This window comes from Cynocephalus volans, chromosome 7 (genome assembly GCF_027409185.1).
Source record: "Cynocephalus volans isolate mCynVol1 chromosome 7, mCynVol1.pri, whole genome shotgun sequence".
In the NCBI taxonomy this organism is placed as follows: domain Eukaryota; kingdom Metazoa; phylum Chordata; class Mammalia; order Dermoptera; family Cynocephalidae; genus Cynocephalus; species Cynocephalus volans.
The window spans coordinates 79,647,000-79,671,693 of NC_084466.1; the positions used below are offsets into that span (position 1 = coordinate 79,647,000).

At 40.1% G+C, this 24,694-nt stretch overlaps 1 protein-coding gene across 4 annotated transcripts; it reads left to right on the forward strand.

Annotated features, from left to right (window-relative positions):
* Positions 1-3,555: 3,555 nt before the first annotated feature.
* Positions 3,556-9,781, forward strand: HMGB1 (high mobility group box 1). Of its 4 annotated transcripts, none has more exons than XM_063102160.1 (5): positions 3,556-3,699; positions 5,729-5,890; positions 6,095-6,240; positions 6,730-6,904; positions 8,117-9,781. In XM_063102160.1, exons 2-5 carry the CDS (start codon positions 5,741-5,743, stop codon positions 8,291-8,293), a joined length of 648 nt encoding a protein of 215 aa, XP_062958230.1. In that variant the 5' UTR covers positions 3,556-3,699; positions 5,729-5,740; the 3' UTR covers positions 8,294-9,781. The 4 variants fall into 4 exon arrangements, with proteins under 4 accessions (XP_062958230.1, XP_062958232.1, XP_062958231.1 ...); XM_063102162.1 differs by lacking the exon at positions 3,556-3,699 and adding an exon at positions 3,868-3,972; XM_063102161.1 differs by lacking the exon at positions 3,556-3,699 and adding an exon at positions 5,158-5,241.
* Positions 9,782-24,694: the final 14,913 nt, after the last annotated feature.

Below are 24,694 nucleotides of genomic sequence, written 5' to 3' on the forward strand. Positions count from 1 at the left end.
ATTTGGGTTTACTGTTTCTACAGCTTTTCAGAAACTGGCTCTTTTTGCGAAGGAGACAAGAGAATTCACATAGCCTGACTTAAGGATTCATTGCACCAGGGAGGAATCGATATCTTTCAGCCAATGAAAGACTTAGAGCCCCCTGTGCGCATTTTGTATTTTTTTACATTAGAGTTAAGTTTCAAAAGCCCATTGGAAGAAACCTTTGGGCAGACATTCTTGCAGTTTTCTGTGATTAAATTCTTATTTGTCTTGCCGTAGTTTACCGAATCCAACAGGGAATAACCCTGGCCTAATTGGGAACCAGTTAATACTAAGACTGTGTGTGTTTATCTACAACTGAGATCCCCTCTTACTCCCAACTCTACCTCCCCCTTTTTAAGTTATAGCAATGAGGTGTAATGGGCAATTACCCTCAATCTTAGTATCCTAACACTTACTTATTACTTATTATTTTATTTTCCTGCCTTTTGACTTAGAAAGACCCAAATACTTAGACCCAAAGATGGAAGAGGAAGATTAAAACAATAATTTGCAGTAAGTACTCTTTCACCTATTAGTTCATTTATTTAACAGACATTATTTAGTGCCTGCTCTATGATAGGCACTGTGTTAGGTGCCTGGGATACTAGGATAAGATATGGCCCCTGCCTTTAAGGGTGCAGTGCAGTGACACACATAACTAGATAATTACAATTGTGAATGTAGTAACGAATGTGCAGAACATTATGGAACTGGATAAGGGTGGCACTTCACCTATCCTGGAGGGGAGCAAGGAAGGGCATAATCTATATTAATAAAGATCTGTAATTCAGTTGGCTAAATTAGGCACACAAGAGTTTGTTCAGACTTTGTCATTGAGATAACTTTGTAATTTGAGTTAAGACTCCTAATAACTCTAAAGTAAAATATATGTCAATTTTTGGCTAAAAATTCATGTGGAAGAAGGAAAGGGTCTAACATCACAAATAAGTGAACATCAAGGTTGCAGGATTAGGGCAAGAAGTTGTAGGGTTTATGTTAAAATAAACTCTTTCTTTTTTATGTCCTTCCCTGACTATATCATGGAAAAACAAATATAAGAAATAAAATGCCTGTAAGGGGAGGTTTTTAAACTCTTCTTTCTGACATGGCCTCTGTTACACTTGAGAATAAATAAAGGCACCATTGCCAGACTGGAGGAAAATTAGTACTGTTTGAGGTTAGGATTTAAAAAAAAAAAAAAAATTAAGTAGTTCACAACCACTGCCCTCATATAAAGTTAAAATATGAAGAAAAAGTCAGGGTTAACTGCTCTCAAGGTTTTCTAAATTATGGGATGAAAGGATCTGCATAATTTTACATCTTAAAAAAAAAGTTCAATCGTTACAACAGCCCTGTGGTCGCCTCCATTTTATAGCTGAGCGAATTAAACCACAGTGAGGTTTCAAAACTTGCCCAAGATCATACAACTAATAAGTAGCACAGCTGGGATTTGAACCCAGGTCTGTTTAATTCCAGTGCCCGTTACTCACCATACTATCCTGCCAAAATAGAAACCTTGTGTGGGCCCAGTACTCTCATGTTCTGTGGCCATAAACTTATGGAGTAGTGTGTTATAGACAACTGGTAAAGTGTGTGGCTGGGCCAGTGCAAATATTGGGAAATATTGTTAGTGCCATATTCAACTAACAGTCAAATTTTAATATAATGGAAGCCATGGAAAGCATCTTAATCGCTCTCATGGGTATTTTGTAACATAAGGAATTGAGAAGATAAAACAGGATTGAAATAAATAACTAGATTTAGTAGAGGGAAGTACAGACGAGTAAATATATGTGAAAATAACAATATAAAAGTTAACTTTAGATATTTACTTTTTAAATACTGAATGTGCATTATACCAGTTTATGTGTCTTTAATATTACAGTATTTTTCATGTGCATGTGTGGTATATTATCCATTCACCAAGACTGTAATCACTAAAGCCAATAGTGTGTTTTTTCTATTAAAAAAAAAAGAATAAACATTAAAACTATAGATTAAAAAAAGTATAGATTAGAAAAAGACTAAAAATTAAAACTATAGATTAGAAAAGTATAAAACTATAGATTAGAAAAAGTTATCTAAGCCTTACTCAAATAGCTTAATAAACCTGAGCAAATACATTAGGTTATGGATGCTTAGAAGTCAATTAAACTAATACAATGTAAGCGGTTCATTTTAACTTGACCTATTACATTTGGAGGAATCCGCTGTTGGATTTAGAAGTGTATAAACATAACATTAGAGAGTGAAAAAAAAGGAAGTCTGTTAAAATTGAATAGGGGTGTGGTCTGCTCAGGCCAAAAAGAATAGATAGTAGTTTCATGAAGGACTGATATTACTGTATGGTCTTCAAAACTGGTCATTACAGCTAGCACATTTTCTTTACAGACATAAGCAGGTCTATTAATACCAGCCAGCTTGGTGAGTTAAAGAAACCACAGACTGTGGATTTGGGCATATGCACTCTCTGCCTTCATCTAATCCTTCGGGTAACAATACACCTACAACTCCTGTAATCCTAGAGCAGTTACATGGATGCACTAAGTGGTGTGATGGGAGGGAAAGATAGCATCACAAGGATTCGTTTGATTATAACAGTAATCCACACCAAGTCAAATAAAATAGCCAAACAGTTCAAACTGTGGTCTCTAATGAATTTGCTAATTCTAGCAGGCCCTCACAAACATTTCCTGCTAGAGTACCCCATATCAAAAAGAAGTGGCTGTGCTTTAATTACATGCAATAATTATTTGATTTCCAGGAAGTTAAGACACTGCTTTGTATTTAAATAAAAAGTTCCAGACATGCTGTGAAACTCGATCAAACCAAGAAAAAGGATGAAACTGAATGCCTGCTCAGCGAGTCAAGATTTCAGCAAGGCTGACATGACGACCCATGACCCCAGAAAAGGGGTATTTTAAACCCGGCCGGCTGGATAGTGTCACTTTCTTACAGAAGCCCTACCTTTCCAGAGACCTAAACTGTAATGCAACCATAGGCTGTTGAGGGGCTCGAGTCTTGGCTGCCTTCGCCCTTCTGCACTAGCAGAGACCCCAGTTTTCAGGGGGACACGATCTCACGCTGTCGCCCTCACTTTTGAAGATCTATTAAAAGCCTGGGGCCTCTTATCTCAACGGCTTTGGCGTGAGTTTGGGGTAAGAAGGGGGGGCGAGGCCTGTGGGTGTCTCTTTTGCCTGAGGAGCTGGAGACACTTGTGGAAAAGTCAGGCCCTTTTCGCTCCGGCGGCCGCTCCGGTGTGGGGCTGGCTTGGGTTAGACACATGCACACTTACACCATAGAGCTCTGCTTTCCCGTAGCAGCTGCTGCCTCTGCCTCTGCCTCTCCCGCCTCAGCCTCTTTGCCCGGCATACACACACATTCAGATTTGCGCGCTGTTTCAATCCTTGATGACGTGTCCCCGGAGACAGCCAATAGCAAACGGGCTCTGGTCAGGACAATGGGAGGTATCGGGCCAATGAGCGAGCCCCGTGAGTTGGCGGTAGCCAATAGGAGCCGCGCTGGCTGGAGAGTAATGTTACAGAGCGGAGAGAGTGAGGAGGCTGCGTCTGGCTCCCGCTCTCACAGCCATTGCAGTACATAGAGCTCCATAGAGACAGCGCCGGGGCAAGTGAGAGCCGGACGGGCACTGGGCGACTCTGTGCCTCGCTGAGGGTGAGTCTGGGGCAGCGCCGCGGCGGGGAGAGCGCCTCCGGCAGCTCCCCAGCCCGCGCGGCGGCCGGATACCCGCGGTCGGGAGCCGGCGGGTCAGGCTCCACACAAAGGCAAATGAGGGGGGACCGTGGGGGGAACTGCGCACAGAGCGAGCCTCTGCCCGGGCGCCGGGGACGCTGCCCCGCGCCGGAGCCCCGGCCCCCGGGCTGCCTGAGGCGCCGGGAGCCCGCGCCCCGCGAGTTTCCACCCCCGGCGGCGTCCGCGCTGACTGGCGTAAAAAAATTTTTTTTTTATTTAAAAAAATTTTTTAATGTGTTTTCGGCCCCCGGGTCGGGCGTTCGGGCGGGCGGCGTGCGCGGAGCGCGGCCGGAGCGGCGGGGCCGGCGGCGGCGGCGGCGGTGGGAGGGCAGCGGCGGCGCTTCCCCGGGCTGCATTGGCCGCACCGCAGCGAGCCGGGCGCCGGCGGGGAGCGCGGCCGGGCGGGCGGGGCGGCGGTGCGGGCGAGGGCGGCGCGGCGGGCCGGGGCGGCGGTGCGGGCCCGGCCGGCCTCGGCCCGGGCGCGGCGGCGGCGGGGGGAGCGGCGCGGCGGCGCTCGCTGGAACATGGCTGACTCGGGCCCGGCGCTGCTGGCTGAAGAGAAAACAAGGCGGGCGGCGCGGGCGGGGGAGCTGGGCGCAGCAGTTCCGAGGCAACTTTTTTTTTCCTCTCTCTTTTCACAGCCCCGCGTTCCCCGTGCGGGGGTGGCGGGGCGCGCGGCCCGCGCGGAGGGGGACGGGGAGCGGCGGGCGGGTGGGCCCGGCGGCGGCCCCCCCGCGGCGGGGGGAGGGGAGCGGCGCGGGGGAGGGCCCGGCCGCGCGCCCCCCGCCCCTCCCCCCCGGCCTGTAATGGCCGAGTGTGTGCGCCAGAGCGCGGCGCGCACCCCGCCCGCCGCCTCGCACACTCGCACTCACACACTCACACACATACACACACACACACAAAGGGAAGGAGCCATATTCTCGCTCGCGCTCGCCCTCGCGGCGGCGGCGGCGCAGGCGGGGAAGACGCGCAGCGGCCATTCCGTGCGCGCCGGCCCCGGCGGCCGCGGGCGGAGCCAGCCCCCATTTCGAGCGGGGCTTCTCCCTGCGCGGAGACTGACAAAATGGGGGCGGCGCGGGCCTGCCGGGCCTGCCCGACGCACGTGGCGGCCTCGGGCCCGGGAGCCCTGCCGCGGCCCCGGCGTCTCCCGTCGCCTCGGCCGCGGGCGAAGTTCTGGGGGCTGCGGGCCCGCTCCGCGCGGGAGACACCCCAACTTTCACGGATCCCGAAAATACTCCCCTCGTCGGGGGTAGGGGGCGACCGAGCAGCGAGCAGGAGTGGCTTTTGTCCCTCATCCTTGTTTACTCGAAGAAACTTCAGACCGGACGTGTTTAGTCAGAACAGAAATACATCTCAGGGCCAAACCGATAGGAAACGAAGCTGCCTCGCTGTGGCACCGCCACCCCCAGCCTGGTGCTGAGCGCTGGAGCGACTCCCTCCTCGGAGCAAAGTTTTACGCAGAGGGTATTTTTGAAGTGATGGGGAAAACTTTAGATGCACGGTGATTTTTTTTTTTTTTAAGGGCCCATAATTTGGTAGGGTCTACTCATTTAGGCTCTTCCCCATGTATTCCTTATCTAGCGAAAATCCTCGAATTAGCAGCATGAGTTTTCTGATCTTTGGTTTTGCTGGTTAAAAATGTTCTCGTAGACTTAAGTGACTGCTTGGTGTTCACTTAGAATAGATACAGGCAGATAGGTAATGAATACTGTATGAGTATACTCTTGCGTGTAGACTTTTTAAGATCATACTGAAGGACCCTTTTTTGCTTGGCATAGCCCCTTCGAGGAATTGGCTATCGCTGCCGTGTTGTTGTCTGGTTTTACGGAGGTTAATGTCACTACCGTATTAAGAAACCAGTACCTTGGTTTTCATTTACTCCCTAGCACTTGAAGCTCTATTAACTGTCGTACTTTTATTGCTAACATCAAACATTATTTTATTTTTTTAGAAAAATAACAACATGGGCAAAGGAGATCCTAAGAAGCCGAGAGGCAAAATGTCATCATATGCATTCTTTGTGCAAACTTGTCGGGAGGAGCACAAGAAGAAGCACCCAGATGCTTCAGTCAACTTCTCAGAGTTTTCTAAGAAGTGCTCAGAGAGGTGGAAGGTAAGAGGGCTTTTAAACCCTGCTAACAAGGTAATAAAAAACAGTTAATTTCCAAATTAGGATGAAAAAAAGCCTAGCTGGCTGTTCTTATAATGTGAGGCTGTTAAATAGCAAAGGACACTAGATATATTCATTTCAATACTTTTGAAGATAACTTACTAAAATTTCTATATCAACTTAAGTTTACAAATAATTCTTTTGTAGACCATGTCTGCTAAAGAGAAAGGAAAATTTGAAGACATGGCAAAGGCGGACAAGGCCCGTTATGAAAGAGAAATGAAAACCTATATCCCTCCTAAAGGGGAAACAAAAAAGAAGTTCAAGGATCCCAATGCACCCAAGAGGCCTCCGTAAGTATCCTGCCTATTTTTATTTCCAAAACATGTTTTACAGTAGAATCAGAAAGAAATTTATCAAGCCACCTTGTGAGTTTGGAGTGTACGTTAAAAATTTATTAGCTAATAGTAGCCCACATTGGTATGTGTAAGTATTACAAATAAAATTCCAGTTGGATAGGAGTGTTAGCCAGAGCATTTGAATTAGATAGTTGCCTCCTTTGCCCAATATATCTTCTAAAATAATTTTGACCCTTTTATTTCTTGAGAAATATTGTCTCTCTGAAATAGAGTAATTTGCAGAATTTCTTCTGGAGCTCTAACTAGTGTAAGTTAAACAGTTTTAAAATGAGCTTTGGTTATGAAGGATATTTAGCATATTATAATATTTGCATCTGGTCCAGTGTTTGGTAGAAATTAACAGGCAGCTTTTATATAGCAATACAATACACATTTGATAGTATCTGTTAACTTAAAATTCTAAAATTAAATTTCTTCCTGTAGTTCGGCCTTTTTCTTGTTCTGTTCTGAGTATCGCCCCAAAATCAAAGGAGAGCATCCCGGCCTATCCATTGGCGATGTTGCAAAGAAACTGGGAGAGATGTGGAACAACACTGCTGCAGATGATAAGCAGCCTTATGAAAAGAAGGCGGCTAAACTGAAGGAAAAATATGAAAAGGTAAGAAGTGTGGGTTTGCCCTTGGTATAATGATGAAAGGATGGCTAGATGTTGGGTGATTATACTTGATACCTCATCTTAATTTCCTGTTTTCTTATGGATTTCTAAGAATTTGAGATGTAATAGTTTTTAGCCACATTCAGGATACCATTGGGTGAAGACCTTTTCCACCTTTAAGAGAATATGAAGGACCAAATAAATTGTTAATGTTTTTTGACTTGATATTAGACTCGGGCAAAAGCCATACACTTAAGCTGGTTTTGTTATTCTTTAGTATATCCAAATTGATGAAAATTTTGGTGGTCACTTTGTGTCAATGATTGTTTTTTTTTTTTAAGCTAAATGACATAAAAATTAACAATGTTTTAGTTAAAAAAACACCATTAACAGTAAAAGGCAAGTTACAGAGGGAAGAAAGAAGTTTGTAATACATACAAGGGTAAAAAGTTCTTGGAAAGATTTGTAGTATCTATTAATTCTAAAAATAATTGTTTTTAAATGGTTAGGCATACAATACAAAAATAGGTTGGACAAAGTAATACAGGCTATGTTTTTCATAAACGTGCCCTGAGACGTTTACGTTCCTTCTCTTTAGATACTCAAAGAAAGCACATCACAGTTAGATTTTGAGTCTTCCCATCTGTACAGTAAATAAGATGAAGGAAACCTATAACTTCTGTAGTTTAAATTGAAATATTAAGTACTTAAGTTTTAGCTTCTCTTATACATTTTTTCTGGAAAATATCCATTTCTAGATATTTCTTAACCTAATTGCATGCTTACTGGCAAATTGCTTTATTTTTAAAGACAAAATTTTCTATTGTGGATTAGGGTCTGACAGTATAAACCTGTAGAATGCTTTTTTTGCATTCAGAAGGTGGCAGTGTCTACCCTTTAATCAAAGTCTACATTCTAGTTTTAATAAACTAGAGTTAGGATGTGGTACATAATTGTACCTCAGTGAGGCATAATATTACAAATATTGGGCCATGCTGTATTGTGAGTTATAGATGGCTAATTATTATCTCATAGTATGTTTATGTGTGCATTTCTTGAAGTTCTAGTTATTGGTGGATTTGCAGTGGGTCTGCAGAAACATGATATTTTAGTCTAGCTGAGATCTTGAATTTCCATAAAGTTTTGCCATGTTAATTCTGTTTCTCCCCTTAATGGTTTTTTCTTTCCTACCATTTTCTCTTTTTATTTTGGAAGGATATTGCTGCATACCGAGCTAAAGGAAAGCCTGATGCAGCAAAAAAGGGAGTTGTCAAGGCTGAAAAAAGCAAGAAAAAGAAGGAAGAGGAGGAAGACGACGAGGATGAAGAGGATGAGGAGGAAGAGGAAGACGAAGAAGATGAAGAGGAAGAGGAAGATGATGATGATGAATAAGTTGGTTCTAGCGCAGTTTTTTTTCTTGTCTATAAAGCATTTAACCCCCCTGTACACAACTCACTCCTTTTAAAGAAAAAAATTGAAATGTAAGGCTGTGTAAGATTTGTTTTTAAACTGTACAGTGTCTTTTTTTGTATAGTTAACACACTACCGAATGTGTCTTTAGATAGCCCTGTCCTGGTGGTATTTTCAATAGCCACTAACCTTGCCTGGTACAGTATGGGGGTTGTAAATTGGCATGGAAATTTAAAGCAGGTTCTTGTTGGTGCACAGCACAAATTAGTTATATATGGGGATGGTAGTTTTTTCATCTTCAGTTGTCTCTGATGCAGCTTATACGAAATAATTGTTGTTCTGTTAACTGAATACCACTCTGTAATTGCGAAACAAAAAAGTTGCAGCTGTTTTGTTGACATTCTGAATGCTTCTAAGTAAATACAATTTTTTTTATTAGTATTGTTGTCCTTTTCATAGGTCTGAAATTTTTCTTGAGGGGAAGCTAGTCTTTTGCTTTTGCCCTTTTTGGGCTACATGAATTATTACAGTGTTTATCTTTTCATATAGTTAGTTGAAAAAAAGCTTTTGTCTACACACCCTGCATATCATGATAGGGGTAATAAAAGTTAAATTGAGACCATGTTCATTCATAACTGAAACTCTAAAATCTTGATCAGTTGATAACAAATTTCACATAGCCTGCTTACATTTACGAAGTGAATAGTAACCAATGTACTCACAGCATGGGATTATTAGAATCAAATATTTTGAAAGTCTGTCCTTGAAGGACTAATAGAAAAGTATGTTCTAATCTTTACACGAGGACTCTATATTCTTTAACTCCCATTACCATGTAATGGCAGTTATATTTTGCAGTTCCCACGTTAAAGAAGAGCTTAGAATGTATCCCCAAAAGCGTGAGCTTAAAATACAAGACTGCCATATTAAGTTTTTTGTTGCTGTTAGTTCCAGTGAAGGCTATGAAAGTGCTGGCTGTAAATCTTTTCCCATTTATCTAAATATGAACTATTCAGGAAATTTGAGACTTTCCATTAACAGTATTTTCAATTATTGGGGCCAGCTTTTAAAATAGGGTATATTTTCCTATATTGTGGTTTGCCCCTTTATAAATCAAATAGACGAGGAGAGAAGACATTTCGACTTTGCATCTCAGTAAATTTTCCAACTTATTTGAATCTGATTTTTCTTTGCAAAACTCAAACTCATTCATTAGAGTCATGTTTATCTGCTTAGCAGTTTAGGGAACAATTTGGCAATTTTGTGGTTTTTGAGATTATCGTTCTCTTAAAGTGCCAGTGTTTTAAAATAGCGTTCTTGTAATTTTACACGCTTTTGTGATGGAGTGCTGTTTTGTTATATAATTTTGACTTGGATTCTTTCCATTTGCATTTATGTAATTTCAGGAGGAATACTGAACATCTGAGTCCTGGATGATACTAATAAACTAATAATTGCAGAGGTTTTAAATATTAGTTAAATGACTTTCACTTAAGAATATAAGATTTTGTTATATATATTAATCTTGTTTCCAATAATACCTGTTAGCAACACCTTTTAAATAATAAGGGCTGGCAAAGTTTTCCCTTTAAAAATACTTTATGCTTATAAATAGGTTACTGGGCTGATAAAAACAGGTTTTGTAAAACATTCCAAGTACTCTCAGAGGATGCTATATATATAAATGAGGAAAAACTAATTTTACTTTCAGAATGTTGGGTTAAACAAGATTTTTTTTTTTTTAAGACACATGTAAGTGAAAGGTTAGTGACTAAATCAGAGATGTTATACCAGTTTTCTAAACCAAACGAGGCCCTCATTAGGAAGCCTGCAGTTGTTAAAAGTTTATAAAATTTCCAGTCAAGGGGAACAAATATTACTGAATCTGATATACATGGAAGCTTCTGCTGTAGTTACAGAACTGCCATTGTCGACATCAGCTGCTAATAAGTCTGATCCTTTTAAAAATTAATTCTGGCTCAAGGAAATGTATTTGTAACTTTAGGGTACGTCATAAACTGCCATTTTTAAGATGTTAAGAATGAGAATAAAGTTTTGGGGGGTTAATTCTTTAACCGGCTTTAGGTCCTGACAGGAAAAAAATGGACAACCCGCTTCAGTCTGAAAACTAAAGAGTTCTGTTCAGTGTTCCAGCAGTTTCCCCTGGAATTTGGATGTCCAAAACTCAAGTAAATAAGAGGTAGGAGGCAATTACTTAGATAATTCAGTGGAAAACAGGAGATGGTTTTTTTGTATAGGAAATTTTAATGCCTAAAGATGGTTACAGCACTGAGGTTTAAAGATTCTATTTACATCAAGAAGAGACTAAAGAATCAGTATAAATTTTAGTATTAAGTTTTATGGTTTTAAAATAAGTATATGGCATACTGATTAAAATTTAACTAAAATAATCCAATTTCCTAACCTGTGTAAAGGTTGAGAGCTATTGCTAGTTAGTTGCATCAGGTGTTGAAATTTGACGTATTTATTAACTTTCTTAGAGTGAAATCTGAAAAAGGAAATCTTTTTGTGTCCTGTGCACCACAGGGGTAAGGATTAAAAAAGATACAAAAAGCGCCCATGTGAGAGCGTAGCCATTCAAAGATATTTCCCTCACTACCTGGGGAATCATAACTTTGCTCAAACAAGGTAGTGTCTGGCTATATTGAAAACTTCACAGGAGAGACAAAAGCAATTTTTGCATGAAAAACATGCCCACTACTTTGCTTGGCATCACAGAGTCTATGATGAGAGCTCAAATCTAGGTCTGTTCAGTACAACACACTTTCTGAAAGGGTCTGAAATATCTCTTTAAGTATCAGTCAGGTACTTCGGCACGTGATATGGTATCACTGCAAGTTTGTACAAATCAAGCACAGCTTAAGTTTTAGAATTAACTGTTGCCTAAGTGTAGACCATTCGCCAGTAATGAGGCTGTTTTATTCATAAGGAATTTAATAATTTAAATTTATTTTTCATATCTGTGGTTTATGTCACTTTCAAGTGACCTGTGAAATGCCTTTTAAAACTAGATAAAAGCCAGAAAACCATTTGGGTAGCTATCCAGCAGAAAGATGCAAGACTTGCCACAATTTGGGAAATTCCCTGGGTCTTGAGACAAGTTGCTCCCTGGAGTAATGAGGCCCAATGTTTCTCTGTTCTAGGAATGCTATTTCACTATACACCGTGGCACAGAGCATATACCACACAACACGGAATGACACAAGCATAGCAGTATGACACACTTCGTGATACGTAATGCCCATCTTCCAGTGGGTTTCAGTCTAAAATAGATCACAGCTACCAGGAGGAAATGTAATCACTTATGTCTTTAGGCATGTCCATTGGTTTGGACCTTTTAAATAGTTGAATTTATTGGGCATCCACTGAAAAGGAGAACGTGGTAATATAGATCTGGAATAAAGGAGGATAACCTTGTAAGTGAGCATGACGAATGGTGGACAGGAGTATGTGGAGACTGAAGTCCAGTAATAGAAAATCAGCGAAAAAGGGGTTAGTGATCCTTCTAAAATTTTATGAAGTACTCGTATTTTTCTCTTTAGTCACATAATTCAGATTTGTAAGTGACATTCAATAGTATGATGCTACATAATGTATTTAATCATTCCCTTCCTGATGAACAGGCTATTTCCTATTTTTTGCTACTTCTAACAAGAGTGCAATGAATTGTGTGCATTTTTCCCAGGCATGTGTAGGTTTTTAGGATAGATACCTCAAAGAAGAATTGCTGAGTCAAAAGATATTTTCATTTAACGTTTTGGCATATATTGATAATTGCTCCCCCCAAAGCTATATTTATACTGTAAAACATTTTAACAATGATTTTATAATGAATCAAGATTTTTTACTGGTTATTCTTCAGCTCCATGAGATAACTATTTTTAAAAGATGGGCAATTAAAATATGAAATATTGTCATTTATCCATAGCTACCCAAACAATTAGAAACAGGCAGAATCAGAACTGATGGACCCTTGGGTTAGCTATTGATTATTTAAACTGCTAACTATTTCTCTAAAAAGTTACTTCAATAACTAAATATTTAAGTAATCCATTGTGTGAAAATGAGGAGCTCTCTTCCTATTTTGGCATCCTCCATCCTAAATGGAAATATCTGTAGTGTTTTCTGTCTGGCTAGGGCCTTTTCTTTCTTTTTTTTTTTTTTTTTTCCTTTTTTAAGATGACCGGTAAGGAGGTCTCAACCCTTGGCTTGGTGTTGTCAGTACCACACTCAGCCAGTGAGCGAACCTGCCATCCCTATATAGGGATCCGAACTGGTGGCCTTGGTGTTATCAGCACCGTACTCTCCCGAGTGAGCCACGGGCTGGCCTTGGCTAGGGCCTTTTCTAGCAGAGACTGTCAGTCTTACAGAAGCTGTAGTCAGTGGTTTTGGAAAAGTGAGAAACAAGGTGTAGCATAAAGACCAGGAATTAAAGGATTGTGTGGACCAGATTCTAGGCATTAGGAGATAGGTTATTTAAGGTGGAATGGATACTGAGGATTGCATTAAACAAAGTAAGTCACCACTGCTTCACCTCCTTGCTGGAGGTGGTGCTTTAGGGGTAAAGAACATACTCCAAATGCATTCATAAACACAATTGTATTTATAGGCTTAAGGTGGAATTAAGCTTAGTTCCTTAGAGTTATGTAGAATCTCCAGAGGTTTTACCATATTTTTGTTTATTGGGTTTGAGTTAGAGATCATCTTATAAAGTGTTCTGAACATAACCAGGTAAGAAAATAAAAAGTCCTAAAACAAAATAAATATCTGTTGGGTGAGAGAGTACTCCTATAGACAAAAACAAGATAATTACCACACCCTTGGGTGGCAGTGTAATGCTTAAGGAGGTTTGAAGAGTAAGAACTTGGAGGCTACTCAGAACAGGGACATTGCAGCTCCTCCTCCCCCACCCCCATCCCCTCACTCCCTCACTCCCTCACCTGAATTTCTAGAAAGCCCAGATATTGCTCTGCTATGGGTATCAGCCTGGCTTGGGCTTGGGGCACAGTGATTGGGCTAGGCACACTCAAGCAGCGAGGCTAACCTTTTCACAAAAGGGACAGGAGTTGCTATTGTTTTGGGAGCAGAATAAAGCAGCACCAGTGCAGGGTCATAGCATAGAGGCGAAGGAGTTCTAAGGGCTATTGCAGTCCAACGTGTGTAATTTGACAAGAATAGTGGACAGAGGCCCATAAAGATTCAGAGGCTTGCTCAAGGATGAAAAGCAGTATCAAAACAATGTAGCAGCAGCAGGCTCACAGTAGGTGCAAAAAAAGTGTGAGTTCCTTCCCCTTCCCTTAAGGACAGTAACAAATGGGCTAGGAGGCTTCCTCCTTGCCCCTCACTTCCATACCTGGATTCTCCTGCTGTGGCTACAATTGTTGATAAGCCCATATGGCCAGCACACTCTGCCATCACTGAGGTTCCTCTCTGGCCTTCTCTGATTTACTTGGACTTAGAACACTTACAAACCAAACCAAACAAAAATACTCCCAGTCATATAGAAAGTTATAAGCCACCTGATTCTAAAGGGTTGGAAATCACCAGAAGAATGGTTGCTGCTTATGTATACTTAGAACTGCAGCATGATCTTCGAGAAGTGGAAGGAAGGATGGCAATAACACACGACAATAACTTGAAAAACTGGTCGCCCTTATTATGAATTAAATTTACATTCACTGAAACTAAATAAGTAAACAAGAAAACAAAAATCTGCAATTTAAGCAGTCAGAAAGACTAACTAACATATGTGTGCCCTTCTAGTTTTATATGTTTATATACGAGGGTACTTCCAAAAGTTCAGGGAATGATTCGTATTATTTTTCAATTCTATTTTCCCACAAACTTTGGGAAGTACCCTTGTATAATCATGTATATATAAATTTTTTTAAGTAGAAGTGAGACTCATGTAACAAAATTAACCATTTTAAAGTGAACAGTTCAGGATTATTTAGTACATTCAAAATGTTCTGCAATCACTACCTCTAATTCCAAAACATTTTCATCACTGCAAAAGGAAAACCCTGTACCCATTAGGTCCCTTCCCCCCACCCATGGCAGCCGCTCATCGACATTGTCTCTATGAATTTATTCTGGATATTTCATATAAATGGAATCATACAGTATGTGACCTTTTGGGTCTGGCTTCTTTCACTTAGTCTAATATTTTCATGGTTCATCCATTTTGTAGCCTATATCGGTACTTCATTCCTTTTTAAGGCTGAATAACATTCCATTGTATGTATATACCATAATTCCTTTATCCATTCATCCATTGAACACTTGGGCTGTTTACACATTTTGGCTACTGTGAATAGTGCTGCTGTGAACATGCATGTACATGTGTTTGTCTGAGACCCTGTTTTCAATTCTTTAGGTATATACCTAGGAGTGAAATTACTGAATCATATGGTAACTCCATGTTCAACTTTTTCAGGAACTGCCAAGCCATTTTCCATAGCAGCAGCACCACTTTACATTCCTACCAGCAATGTATGAGGTTTCTAGTTTCTCCACAACCTTGCCAACACTTCCTATTTTCCAATTTATTATTATTATTATTATTATTATAGCCATCCTAGTGGGTGTGAAGTGGTATCTCCTTGTGGTTTTGATTTGCATTTCCCTAATGACTAATGAGGTTGAGAAATTTTTCTTGTGTTTACTGGCCATTTGTATAGCTTTTTTGGAGAACTAATTCAAGTCCTTCACCATATTTAAATTGTGTTGTTTGTGTGTGTGTGTGTGTGTGTGTGTAAATATATATATTTGTTTTACAAATATGGCAATATATTTACAAACATCGTATTTATAACTGCTTTTTCTCCTTAATAGTCTGTCTTGAACAAAGGTTTTATGTCACCATATATTCCTATTCTGCACTGCACCATTTTTAATCCCTGTGTGATATTCCATTGAGTGAATGTATAATACCATAAATTATTTAGTCAATCCCATATTATTAGACACTTGGGTAGTTTCTGAATTTTTACTGTTACAAATAAGGCTAAGATGGTTATCCTTTCTTTATGCTCATACCTTTGTGCCCATGATTATTTTATTAGGATATAAATATATTACTCAGAGTGAAATTGCTGAATCAAAGGATAAGCTGAATTTGGTGAGTTTTACCAACTGCCTTCAGAAAGTTTCACCCAAATGTAGTAACTTTTTAAAAGGCAATTAGGACAATTTTACATATAAGGGATATAGAACAGGGTCATGGCTTCCAAGATTTTATAAAGGTTCAAGCCTACAGGAGTCGAGGAAATCCTGAAAGGGGTAAACCTTCAAAAGCGAGCAGATAAAAAGCCTGAAAAATGTGGAAAGCCATTGGGTTGAAATGTCTATTCCCTTTTATACTTGTGTTATTTTACTACTTCTCAGGTTGAAGATTAACAGAAAGAGCTTTTATATTCAAGTAATTGCAGAACTGCAAAAAGAATGCATATATCAGTTGAAATTGGTGGAAAAACTCTGAAAATTTTGCAAAAGCATTGGAGCTTTCTTGCTTTTCATTTTGTTGTATCACCTTTCTTTATAATAACCTACATAATTTCCAAAACTTACTAATCAGTAATTGTATCTGAATTTTTTTCTTTAAATAAGGTTACATACACATTCACATATGATTTTAAGACCAAGACATAGGTCAATGTTGTTTTCAGGCATACATGTCTTATTTAATGGTGGCCAACAGGTCAACATCAAATCGGATTAATTATATATAATTTATCTTCTAGGCAATCCCTTAGGAAACTTTGTCATACATTGATGAGTATTGGATTTTATGCTATGTAGATAAAACCTGAGAAGCAGTGTAAATTTCATGTTTCTTTTAAGAATCTAAATTTTAGAAGTCAACATTGCAAATTTTCATGTCATGAATTTATATACATTGAGCTTCTACAGATAATTATAATGTACCATTAGAAATAATATTGATTTTTTTCTATAAATTAGACAGAGATGTTATTTTACAATAGCTATATAAGTATAAAACTTAAAGTTTTTTAAAAAATAATTTGTTACAGTCTTGAGAGTTTTTAAAGAATTGTGGTTAAGAATCACTGACATGAAAACAAAAAAAGATACAGTTTTTTACTTTGCTTATTATTATTTTTTGCTATGTCTTCTTCAATTTTAGGCCAAATTTATTTTTTCTCACCTTTAGGACCAAGCACTCTTAGTAGGCTATTATTACTTTTTTCTTTTCCTCTCTTTTTTGTTCTTATTTTTTCTCTTTTCTTTTTTTTTTCTGTAGTAGGTTATTATTAATAATGTTTAAAACCTCACTAAAAATTATATAAGCATTTCTATTTTGGTTTTTTATGAATATTATTTTTTAATGGGAAAATTATTAAGAAACTGCAGGTGAAAACAGAAATTAACATCAAAATATATCTTTACTAGCTTTTAACCTCCACAAACAAAGTATTTGTGGAAAGGAAGAAAAAATGAATTCTAAGCCTGCTTATGGCAGAATTTAATGTTACTTTACTTCTTTTTATTTAAACCTGTAAGAGTAAAGCGTGCGATAAGTGCATGGACTTGACCAGGAACATGTGCTATTACACGAGAGTTTGGTAATGTTTTCCAGTCACGCTTTGGCAAGTCAGTGGACAACACTTTGGCTAGGGATGGTGGCCAGAATTGTCACCAGGGAAACTGGCTCTCGGCTCCAGCAGGAGCTCCTGTATAACTGCGTATACAGGGCCTGTTCCAGGAAATTATTTTTACAACTTAGCATTTCCTTGATTGGTGGGAACTTCTGAGCACCCGCTCAAAGCACCTTCTTTGAGACGGAATAGTCCCACTGGAGCCTCATTCCAATGATGGAAATCTGGAACCATTTTTTCTAGAGATAGGCAACCTGCTGCTAGGTGAGCTATGTTGTGATTTCACTGCAAGGAACTTACAAGGAATAGCTTGTAATAATACTGAATTAATCAGAAATCCAAAGGAATTCCTAAAAACTTATTCTTCTATCCAAGGGCTCTGGAATGTGGGTCTCCATAGAGTTCTTGTCTTTTTAATTCCAGGGAGGAAGGCAGTTAGGTGAGGAATGGAAATTATCAGATGACAATCTTCTCTTGTCATCTACTCCAGAATCTTTTCCAGGACCCAATTTTAGCTAAAGCCAAAATAAAAACCCATCTGGCAAGACTTCAGAGAGTTAAGAGAAGAAAGTCTTAGGAAGATTTTTAAAGAATAAACTGCAAGACATAGTAATAATAAGGCTGATCAAAATTACAGTTGCAATCTAAGTTTACCTAGGAAACATTTGCCACCCAGTATGAAAAAATCTTTGAATTTTTTAAAAAGGGATTTTAAAGAAATTATATTCATAAAAATGTGGCTGTTACATGAACATGATATTGTGCCATTCAATGTACCACTTACTGTATGTACATGTCTTCTCATTAACTAAAAACTCATCTAGCATGTCTTCTATGTGCAAAAATAGTAAAAAACAAAAACCAAAACCAGGGCAAATGCTCAGCCATCTTTCTTTTCTTTGAGAGAGAGTCCAAGGCATGAAAAAACCCTTCAGGTAACAAGTTAGTCCCCTGATCTGTACATTTTGTCATGAGGCTAGTGCCAGTCTCTCCTTTCCTCTCAGCTTGGTTCTCCTGATCCTGCCAGGTCCTTCCGCTCTGTCACTGTCCATGGCTTAGCCTGACCCAAACCTTTCTTTGTAACCACAGCTGGTGCAACAGGGTGCCTTGTACCACTGAGGACAGTGTGCAGGGAAGCTGGTCTGAGCCCGTCACCATCACCATAGGGTCAGTGCACGTCCACCCCACAGGCCTCTCCAAAGGGGCCAATGGCTATGGCAGGCTTTTTTTTTTTTTCCTCTCCCCTGGATTCTTTCTCTTCTAGTCTCCAAAAATCTGTAAGTAGTGGTGTTGGAGTCCCAGTTCCGTATCTCTAGGCACATTGCCTTCAAGCCAAAGTCCTTGTGCTCCAGATTTCTATTTTCTCCTTTCTATTAAAACAGGAGGAAAGGAGTCACAATGCAATTCAAATTGCTTAATTGTTTGTGACTTTGTTCAAATGATGTGGTAACATTCTTCTAGTAAATTGTCAGTTCCAGAAGGGCCAGAAATGCTCCTGTCTTTTGAATATTGTATTGCCTGCATAGGTGCTCATAAGTAAGGGCAAATGAACAAATTCATTTTCTATTCTATGACAAACTACAAATTCTAATGTGTTGTTTTTAATACTGAACAGAATACAAGTCATTTCTAGAAACTTAGGTTGACATACCCTACTACCCAGTTGCTGAAGGGATTTAGTATAATGCTAGCAAGAAATGGGGACATTTCATTATAATTACAGAGGAATAAGTTATGAACTCTGAAATCTTGAGAAGAATGGACACTAATACATCCAGTGAATATTATAATTTCCAAAATATCTCCACATATGAATATCAGTATCAGAAATGACTGTCATTTTTGACAAGCTTTTTCTTTTTGGCTGATTTTCCTCTTGAGTATAAAATATCTACGTTTAGAGAACATTTGCTTTTAGAGTGAAGTCCTTCAGTTCCATTAAGGCATAAAGGTAATTTCATTGATGTCATTGAATCTTCCTTTATAAAGGTCTGAATTCTTATTAAATATAACAGACTACACTAGATTTGTCAGAAAGTCAAATTTGTTGAACTGAGCCTCAAATTTCTTATTTTAACCAAGTTTTAGGGGAAAAGCTTCTAAATTATTATGCTTAAGCTTAACACTATTGTAACTTTCTAGGTACCCTATAATTTTACCTTCTTTAAATGACATGAGATTACATTAAATAGCGACAAGTGGCATACATCGCTAAAAGAAACTGTAAAGACCACTAATATTTCGCTGGATCCTACACTGTGAGTTGGAAAATATGTAAACCTGGGGAAGATGAATTTCCTTACCCCCAAATGAATTCGGTTTCTCTCCATAGGTTGATGACACCACCTTCTCCAAAGGTAGCGCTGAGAAATCCAACTACTTGATTGATTCGTGGGCAGCCTGCTAGTACTAGACTCATTAATTTATTTACAAATGAGCCAGGCAGTGTGCTTTACCCTGGATTTTCAGAGATATACAACAGGCCAATCGCCTCCCCACGAAGTTTCTAGGCACTTGCATTTTAATGGAGAAGGCAAACAATGAACAAGTACACAAATACATGAGAAAGGCCATTTCAGATGCTGCTAGAAGCCATGAAGACAGTACAACAGGATGATGATAATGGGTGGCTGGTTGGAGTGGGCTACTTAGAGAGTCTGGAAAGGTCTTTCTGAGATTATAGGAGGAAGTTAGTTCATTTTCAAACTTTATTAGCAGTTCTGCCTGCTAATAGGCAGCGTACAGTTGGCTTGGACAAGGAACGGTGGCTGGCCAGTATTTAGTGACCCACTGGAGCAGCCCAAGCCAACAGCCCCTCCAGACCCTGCAGGTCAATATTTCCAGCTTCCCCAGGCCTTTCTCTTGTCGGGGAAGAGCCTGCTTCTTCTCCCAGTTTTTCCAGTGTTCTCCCTCTCAGCATTCTGCTTCTGTATTTTACTCACACCCTCCAAGGAGCAGGCCTCTGTATCCAGCTCTCAGGATGTGGAGAGCTGCAAATAGCACCAACAGCTGCAGCTGGAGGTAGCGGCCTGGGAAGCGAGCCAGCTGCTGCCACCGCAGGAGCCAAGGCCGGCCGTGGGCCTCCTCCTGCCCTTGCGAGCAGCCGAGTAGCACCCTCCATGATGGAGGCCAGCTCACTAGTGCAAATTATGGCTTTTAGTTTCTTATTTGCACACACGTGATGCTGGAAGGCAGGCGGGGAGGAAATGAGTGTGTGTCCTTACATGTTTTCCACTTATCTTCAAGACTGCCTCTGAGGCAGGTCAGCACTGACAAGGACCTCTTTTGCACAAACAGGGACACTGAGGCTAGTAGGTTCATAGGGAGCCAGGAGTCCAATCTGGGCCTCTGTGTCCTTGGTGCCTGGCCTTTTCCTTATGGTTTGCTCAGTCCTTTTATATGACCTCTTTAACATTTTTTCCCTTGTGTTTTCCACGAGTTACAAGACTCATTTTCCCCTGGCCATTCTCCTAAATGTGAACACATAAGCATTATTTATAAAGCACTATGGGAAATTGTCTTTAAAGAAGGAAGCCTAAAAGGAAATGAAAACGCATGCCCTTGGTTGGGGACATGGATGGGAACAGGGATGGGTCCCTGGATGAGTGCACAGCCCCAGGCAGGCTTTCCCCAAAGGAAAGTGGAAGAGGTGACATGCAAAAGCCAAGCGATCTGGTGTCCTGGGCCTCACCCTTCTCAAAGGGTGTTAGACATTTGTATGAGTGTGTGGCTCCATGGGGGACAGGAGGTCCCCTTGGCAGAACTGAATCAGGGCAGATGGTTGGCACTTAAGGACCTACCCTTCCACAGGGACATAGATTTGCTTCCTTGGGGCCCTGTCTGGTGTGGAAAGGAGTGCCCTAGGTCCAGTCTCATATAAGAAATGGCCTGGTGGGGTGTGGGACGGAGCTGCCACTCCTTCCTCTGGTCTGGTGGCACCTGTACTGGGTGTGAGTGACACCTGAGAGGAAGAGAATCTGCTCTCCTGAGGCAAGAGGGCTGAATGAGAAAATGCGACTGCTGAGGCCAACCCCATTCCGCTCTGATGATTGGCTTGGCCCTGGGGGAGCATCTCAGGGCAGTTTTAGCTCCTCTCTCTGCTTCTATGTGAAAAGAGGAGACAAGACACGATTGCCAAATGAGTGTACAGCAGCAAAACCGTACACAGGAAACCAGTGCAAGTGACCGTGACATTATATTGTACTCTCATCTTTCTCTCTTCTTTTTTTGTTCTGCAACAAAAAATTTTTCATGTTATAATTGAAATGTAAGGAATTCAGCAGAACTGGTATTCAGCAACACATGTCACTTAAGGGACCTACCTTGAAAAAAAAAATAATAAAACCTTTTTTTTTTTTTTATTCCAAGAATTTTTATTTATTTATTTTTTAAATTTTATTTTGTCGATATACATTGTGGCTGATTATTGTTGCCCATCACCAAAACCTCCCTCCCTCCTCCCTCCCCCCCTCCCCCCCACCAATGTCCCCTCTGTTTGCTTGTCGTATCAACTTCAAGTAATTGTGGTTGTTATATCTTCTTCCGCCCCCTCGGTTTTTTTTTTTTTGTGTGTGTGTGTGTGTGTGTGTGTGTGTGTGAATTTATATATTAATTTTTAGCTCCCACCAATAAGTGAGAACATGTGGTATTTCTCTTTCTGTGCCTGACTTGTTTCACTTAATATAATTCTCTCAAGGTCCATCCATGTTGATGCAAATGGCAGTATTTCATTCGTTAATAATAAAACCTTTTTAAACAAACCCATATGGGTTGACACGTCGACACTGAAGATTTTATGAAATAACAAGATTTGCAGTGAATGGGAATCACAATTACCTTCTTACACTTTTTCAATTAAATTTTAAACAGGCTTCAGCAAATACGAATGTTTCCTCCAGGTGGATGTTTTGTTTCAGGTTTCCTTTCTGTTGCTTAAGAGTGCTTTAAGTCTGCCAGAAACTCCCCTGAGAGAGAAGGAGATCTTAATGCAGAATATTAACTCCTCTGTCCATTATATCCATAAAGCCAGGTCTGCCCTCTCCCAGAGGTGTCAGAAATTGCTTTTGTTGCTATTTGGAGAGATTTTGGCATACAAAAACAAAGAAAAGTGAAATAAACCAATGTACACGAGAGGTAACACAATGAAGTCCAATGACCTAAACAAGCACTGAGTTTTAAGTCACTGGTTTTAAAAAATCATTCAAGCTCAGGCTTTGGAGTCACAGTGTCATTTGCTGACTCTCACTTGACCACTTGCAAGTTGGGTATCCTTGCGTAAGTAGCCAAATTCCCATGCCTCAGTTTCTCCATTTGTAAAATGTAGACAATAATCGTACTGACTTCATAAGGTTTCATTGGTAAGTGTGAGAACTGAGTAAAATAATCCATGGAGTATGCCTGGCACTGTGCTTGGGACTTGCTAAGAGCTCAATAGTTAGCTATTACTTTTTAAAAATAACAATAACAAATTCTATAATAGATTATTAGCTTATAATAATTACTGTTATATTATTACAAAGTCTCATCCCTCTTCTCCAACTTGGGCTTCCACCTTAATGCAAAATGTAGTATAGTGCTTCATTGCTACCTATTTGAACTTTATGTCAGTGGTTCCCAAGCTGGTCTGAGCACTGGAATCATCGGCAGAACTGATGCCTGTGTCTCTCCACAGGGATTCTGATTGAATTGATGGGGCTGTTGCCTGCTTGGGAATTTTTTAAAGTTTCTAATGTTTCCAAGGTTGGAAACTAATACTTTTTGGTGTTGTCCTAGCCAAAAAGGCAAAACAGATGTTCATAGTTTAAATCAAATTACAGCAGTAATTTGTATTCTGAGCTAATAATTTGACTCATTTTGCTGCATTAGCCACTCAAATTAGCCAAACAACTAGTCTATTTTTTTCACTGAATTTATAAGTTTTGACTGCTTTGACCAATTAATTCAATAAAAAGTTTGATTCCTTCAAATCATAAGGCCACAGCCTCAAGTACATTGAATTTACTAGGAACCAGCTATGATTGTATGGGTATCTTGAACTTTTTAGATAATGCATTACCACAGAAGTACACATTATTTAATTCCATTCCATGCAGTTGGTAAGAAACTGGATATTAAATTAAAATGCTGATAGTTTTTGACTGATTTGTTCATCCAATAAAAATTTGATTCCTCAAACTCATATAGCCACAGTTTAAAAGAAATTGAATTTGTTTGGGACCAGCTAGGATTTTAAGTGTAATTTAGAACATCAATTACTGCAGGACTACATATTATTTAATTCTGTCCTGCACATTTGCTAACAAACTGGATGTTAAGTCAAAATGCTGTTGTTGGAATGAAATTGATGCTGCCTTGTGCTTTTGATATCATCCTGGGAAGCTTTGAAGGCATGTAGGTTGCTGTTGGATTTGGACACAACTCTCTGTGTATTACTAACCTCTTTAAAAAATTAATGAGCATGTTGGTCCACTTAGCATTTTGGGTCATACTGATCCATCAGATGAATCACGAGTGAGGTAGCATTCTCAGGCCCTATCAACTTCCTGTCAACATCTTCTGTTAGAGGCATGAAATGCTAGATTAGAAAAAGTCGGTGACCCTCGTTCCCTGGAAGTTCTGCATCTGGCCAAAGACCAGGGTCGTCATGAGCCACTTTAACTAGTTGCACAGAGCAAACCTTTTTGAAGTGTATCCACAGTTGGACAAAACAGAATTAAATAACCACTAGTCTCTGTCCTCTAAAATATAAAACCATTGTCAAAACTGAAAATAAGGCAATTATGTATGGGCTACTTTATCCACCAGAACAAGTTATTTGTTTATTAGGGTATATTTTTGTAAGTGGCAAAAAAATGACATCACTAGAAAATGGAGAGCATAAGAAAGGTATTTTTAGATTTTTCCTTCTGATAGTTTTATGAAGAAAGGAGTTATGACTAAAGAGTGGGTAAAAAAGAAAAAAAAAATTAGCTCATGGTGATCAAAAGGGTAGACAGGAAACCAGTCTTTAGTAAGTGCCTATTATGTGCTAGACTCTTTCTGTACATAATCTCCATTAATCCTGACAACAACCTCTCCAGGTAGAGTCAGTCTCCATTCATTGATAGGATAAATGAGGTTGCCCAAGGTTGCACAGCGAGAAGTTACAAAAATGGGATTTGAACCCAAATCAGTCTGCCCCAGACCCTGTGAACCATGCACTACATCTCAGGGTGACCAATTATTCTGGTTTGCTCAGGACAAAAAGATTTTCCAGAATGTGGGACTTCCTGTTTTAAAACCATGACAGACCCGGGAAAACCAGGAGGAGTTGATCACTCTATTTGGTGACCAGAGGTTACTGCTCCTTAGCCAGCTAGATAGATTCCAGGCCCTAGGTCTGCCTCTGGTGGGAAGGACACATGGGAGGCCTGGATCTCTCACTGATTTCAGAAAATAGGTCCAACCACACCACATTCCCTCCGGAGGAAGCAGGTTAGTGGCACTTCTAGACAAATTACTATATCCCTAGATTATGTAGGTCAAGGGTCAGCAAACTTCTCTCATAGTGGGCCATTTTCAATCTTCAATTTCGCTTTTCACTTTTGTGGGCTGTAGGGTCTCAGTCAGGACAACTCAGCTCTATCGTCCTTGTGGAAAGCAGCCACTGACAACGTGAAAAGGAATGGGCGTGGCTGTACTCCAAGCAATTTGAGTTCCCAAACTTGGAGGCAGGCTGGATTTGGCCCATGGATAGTTTGCCAAA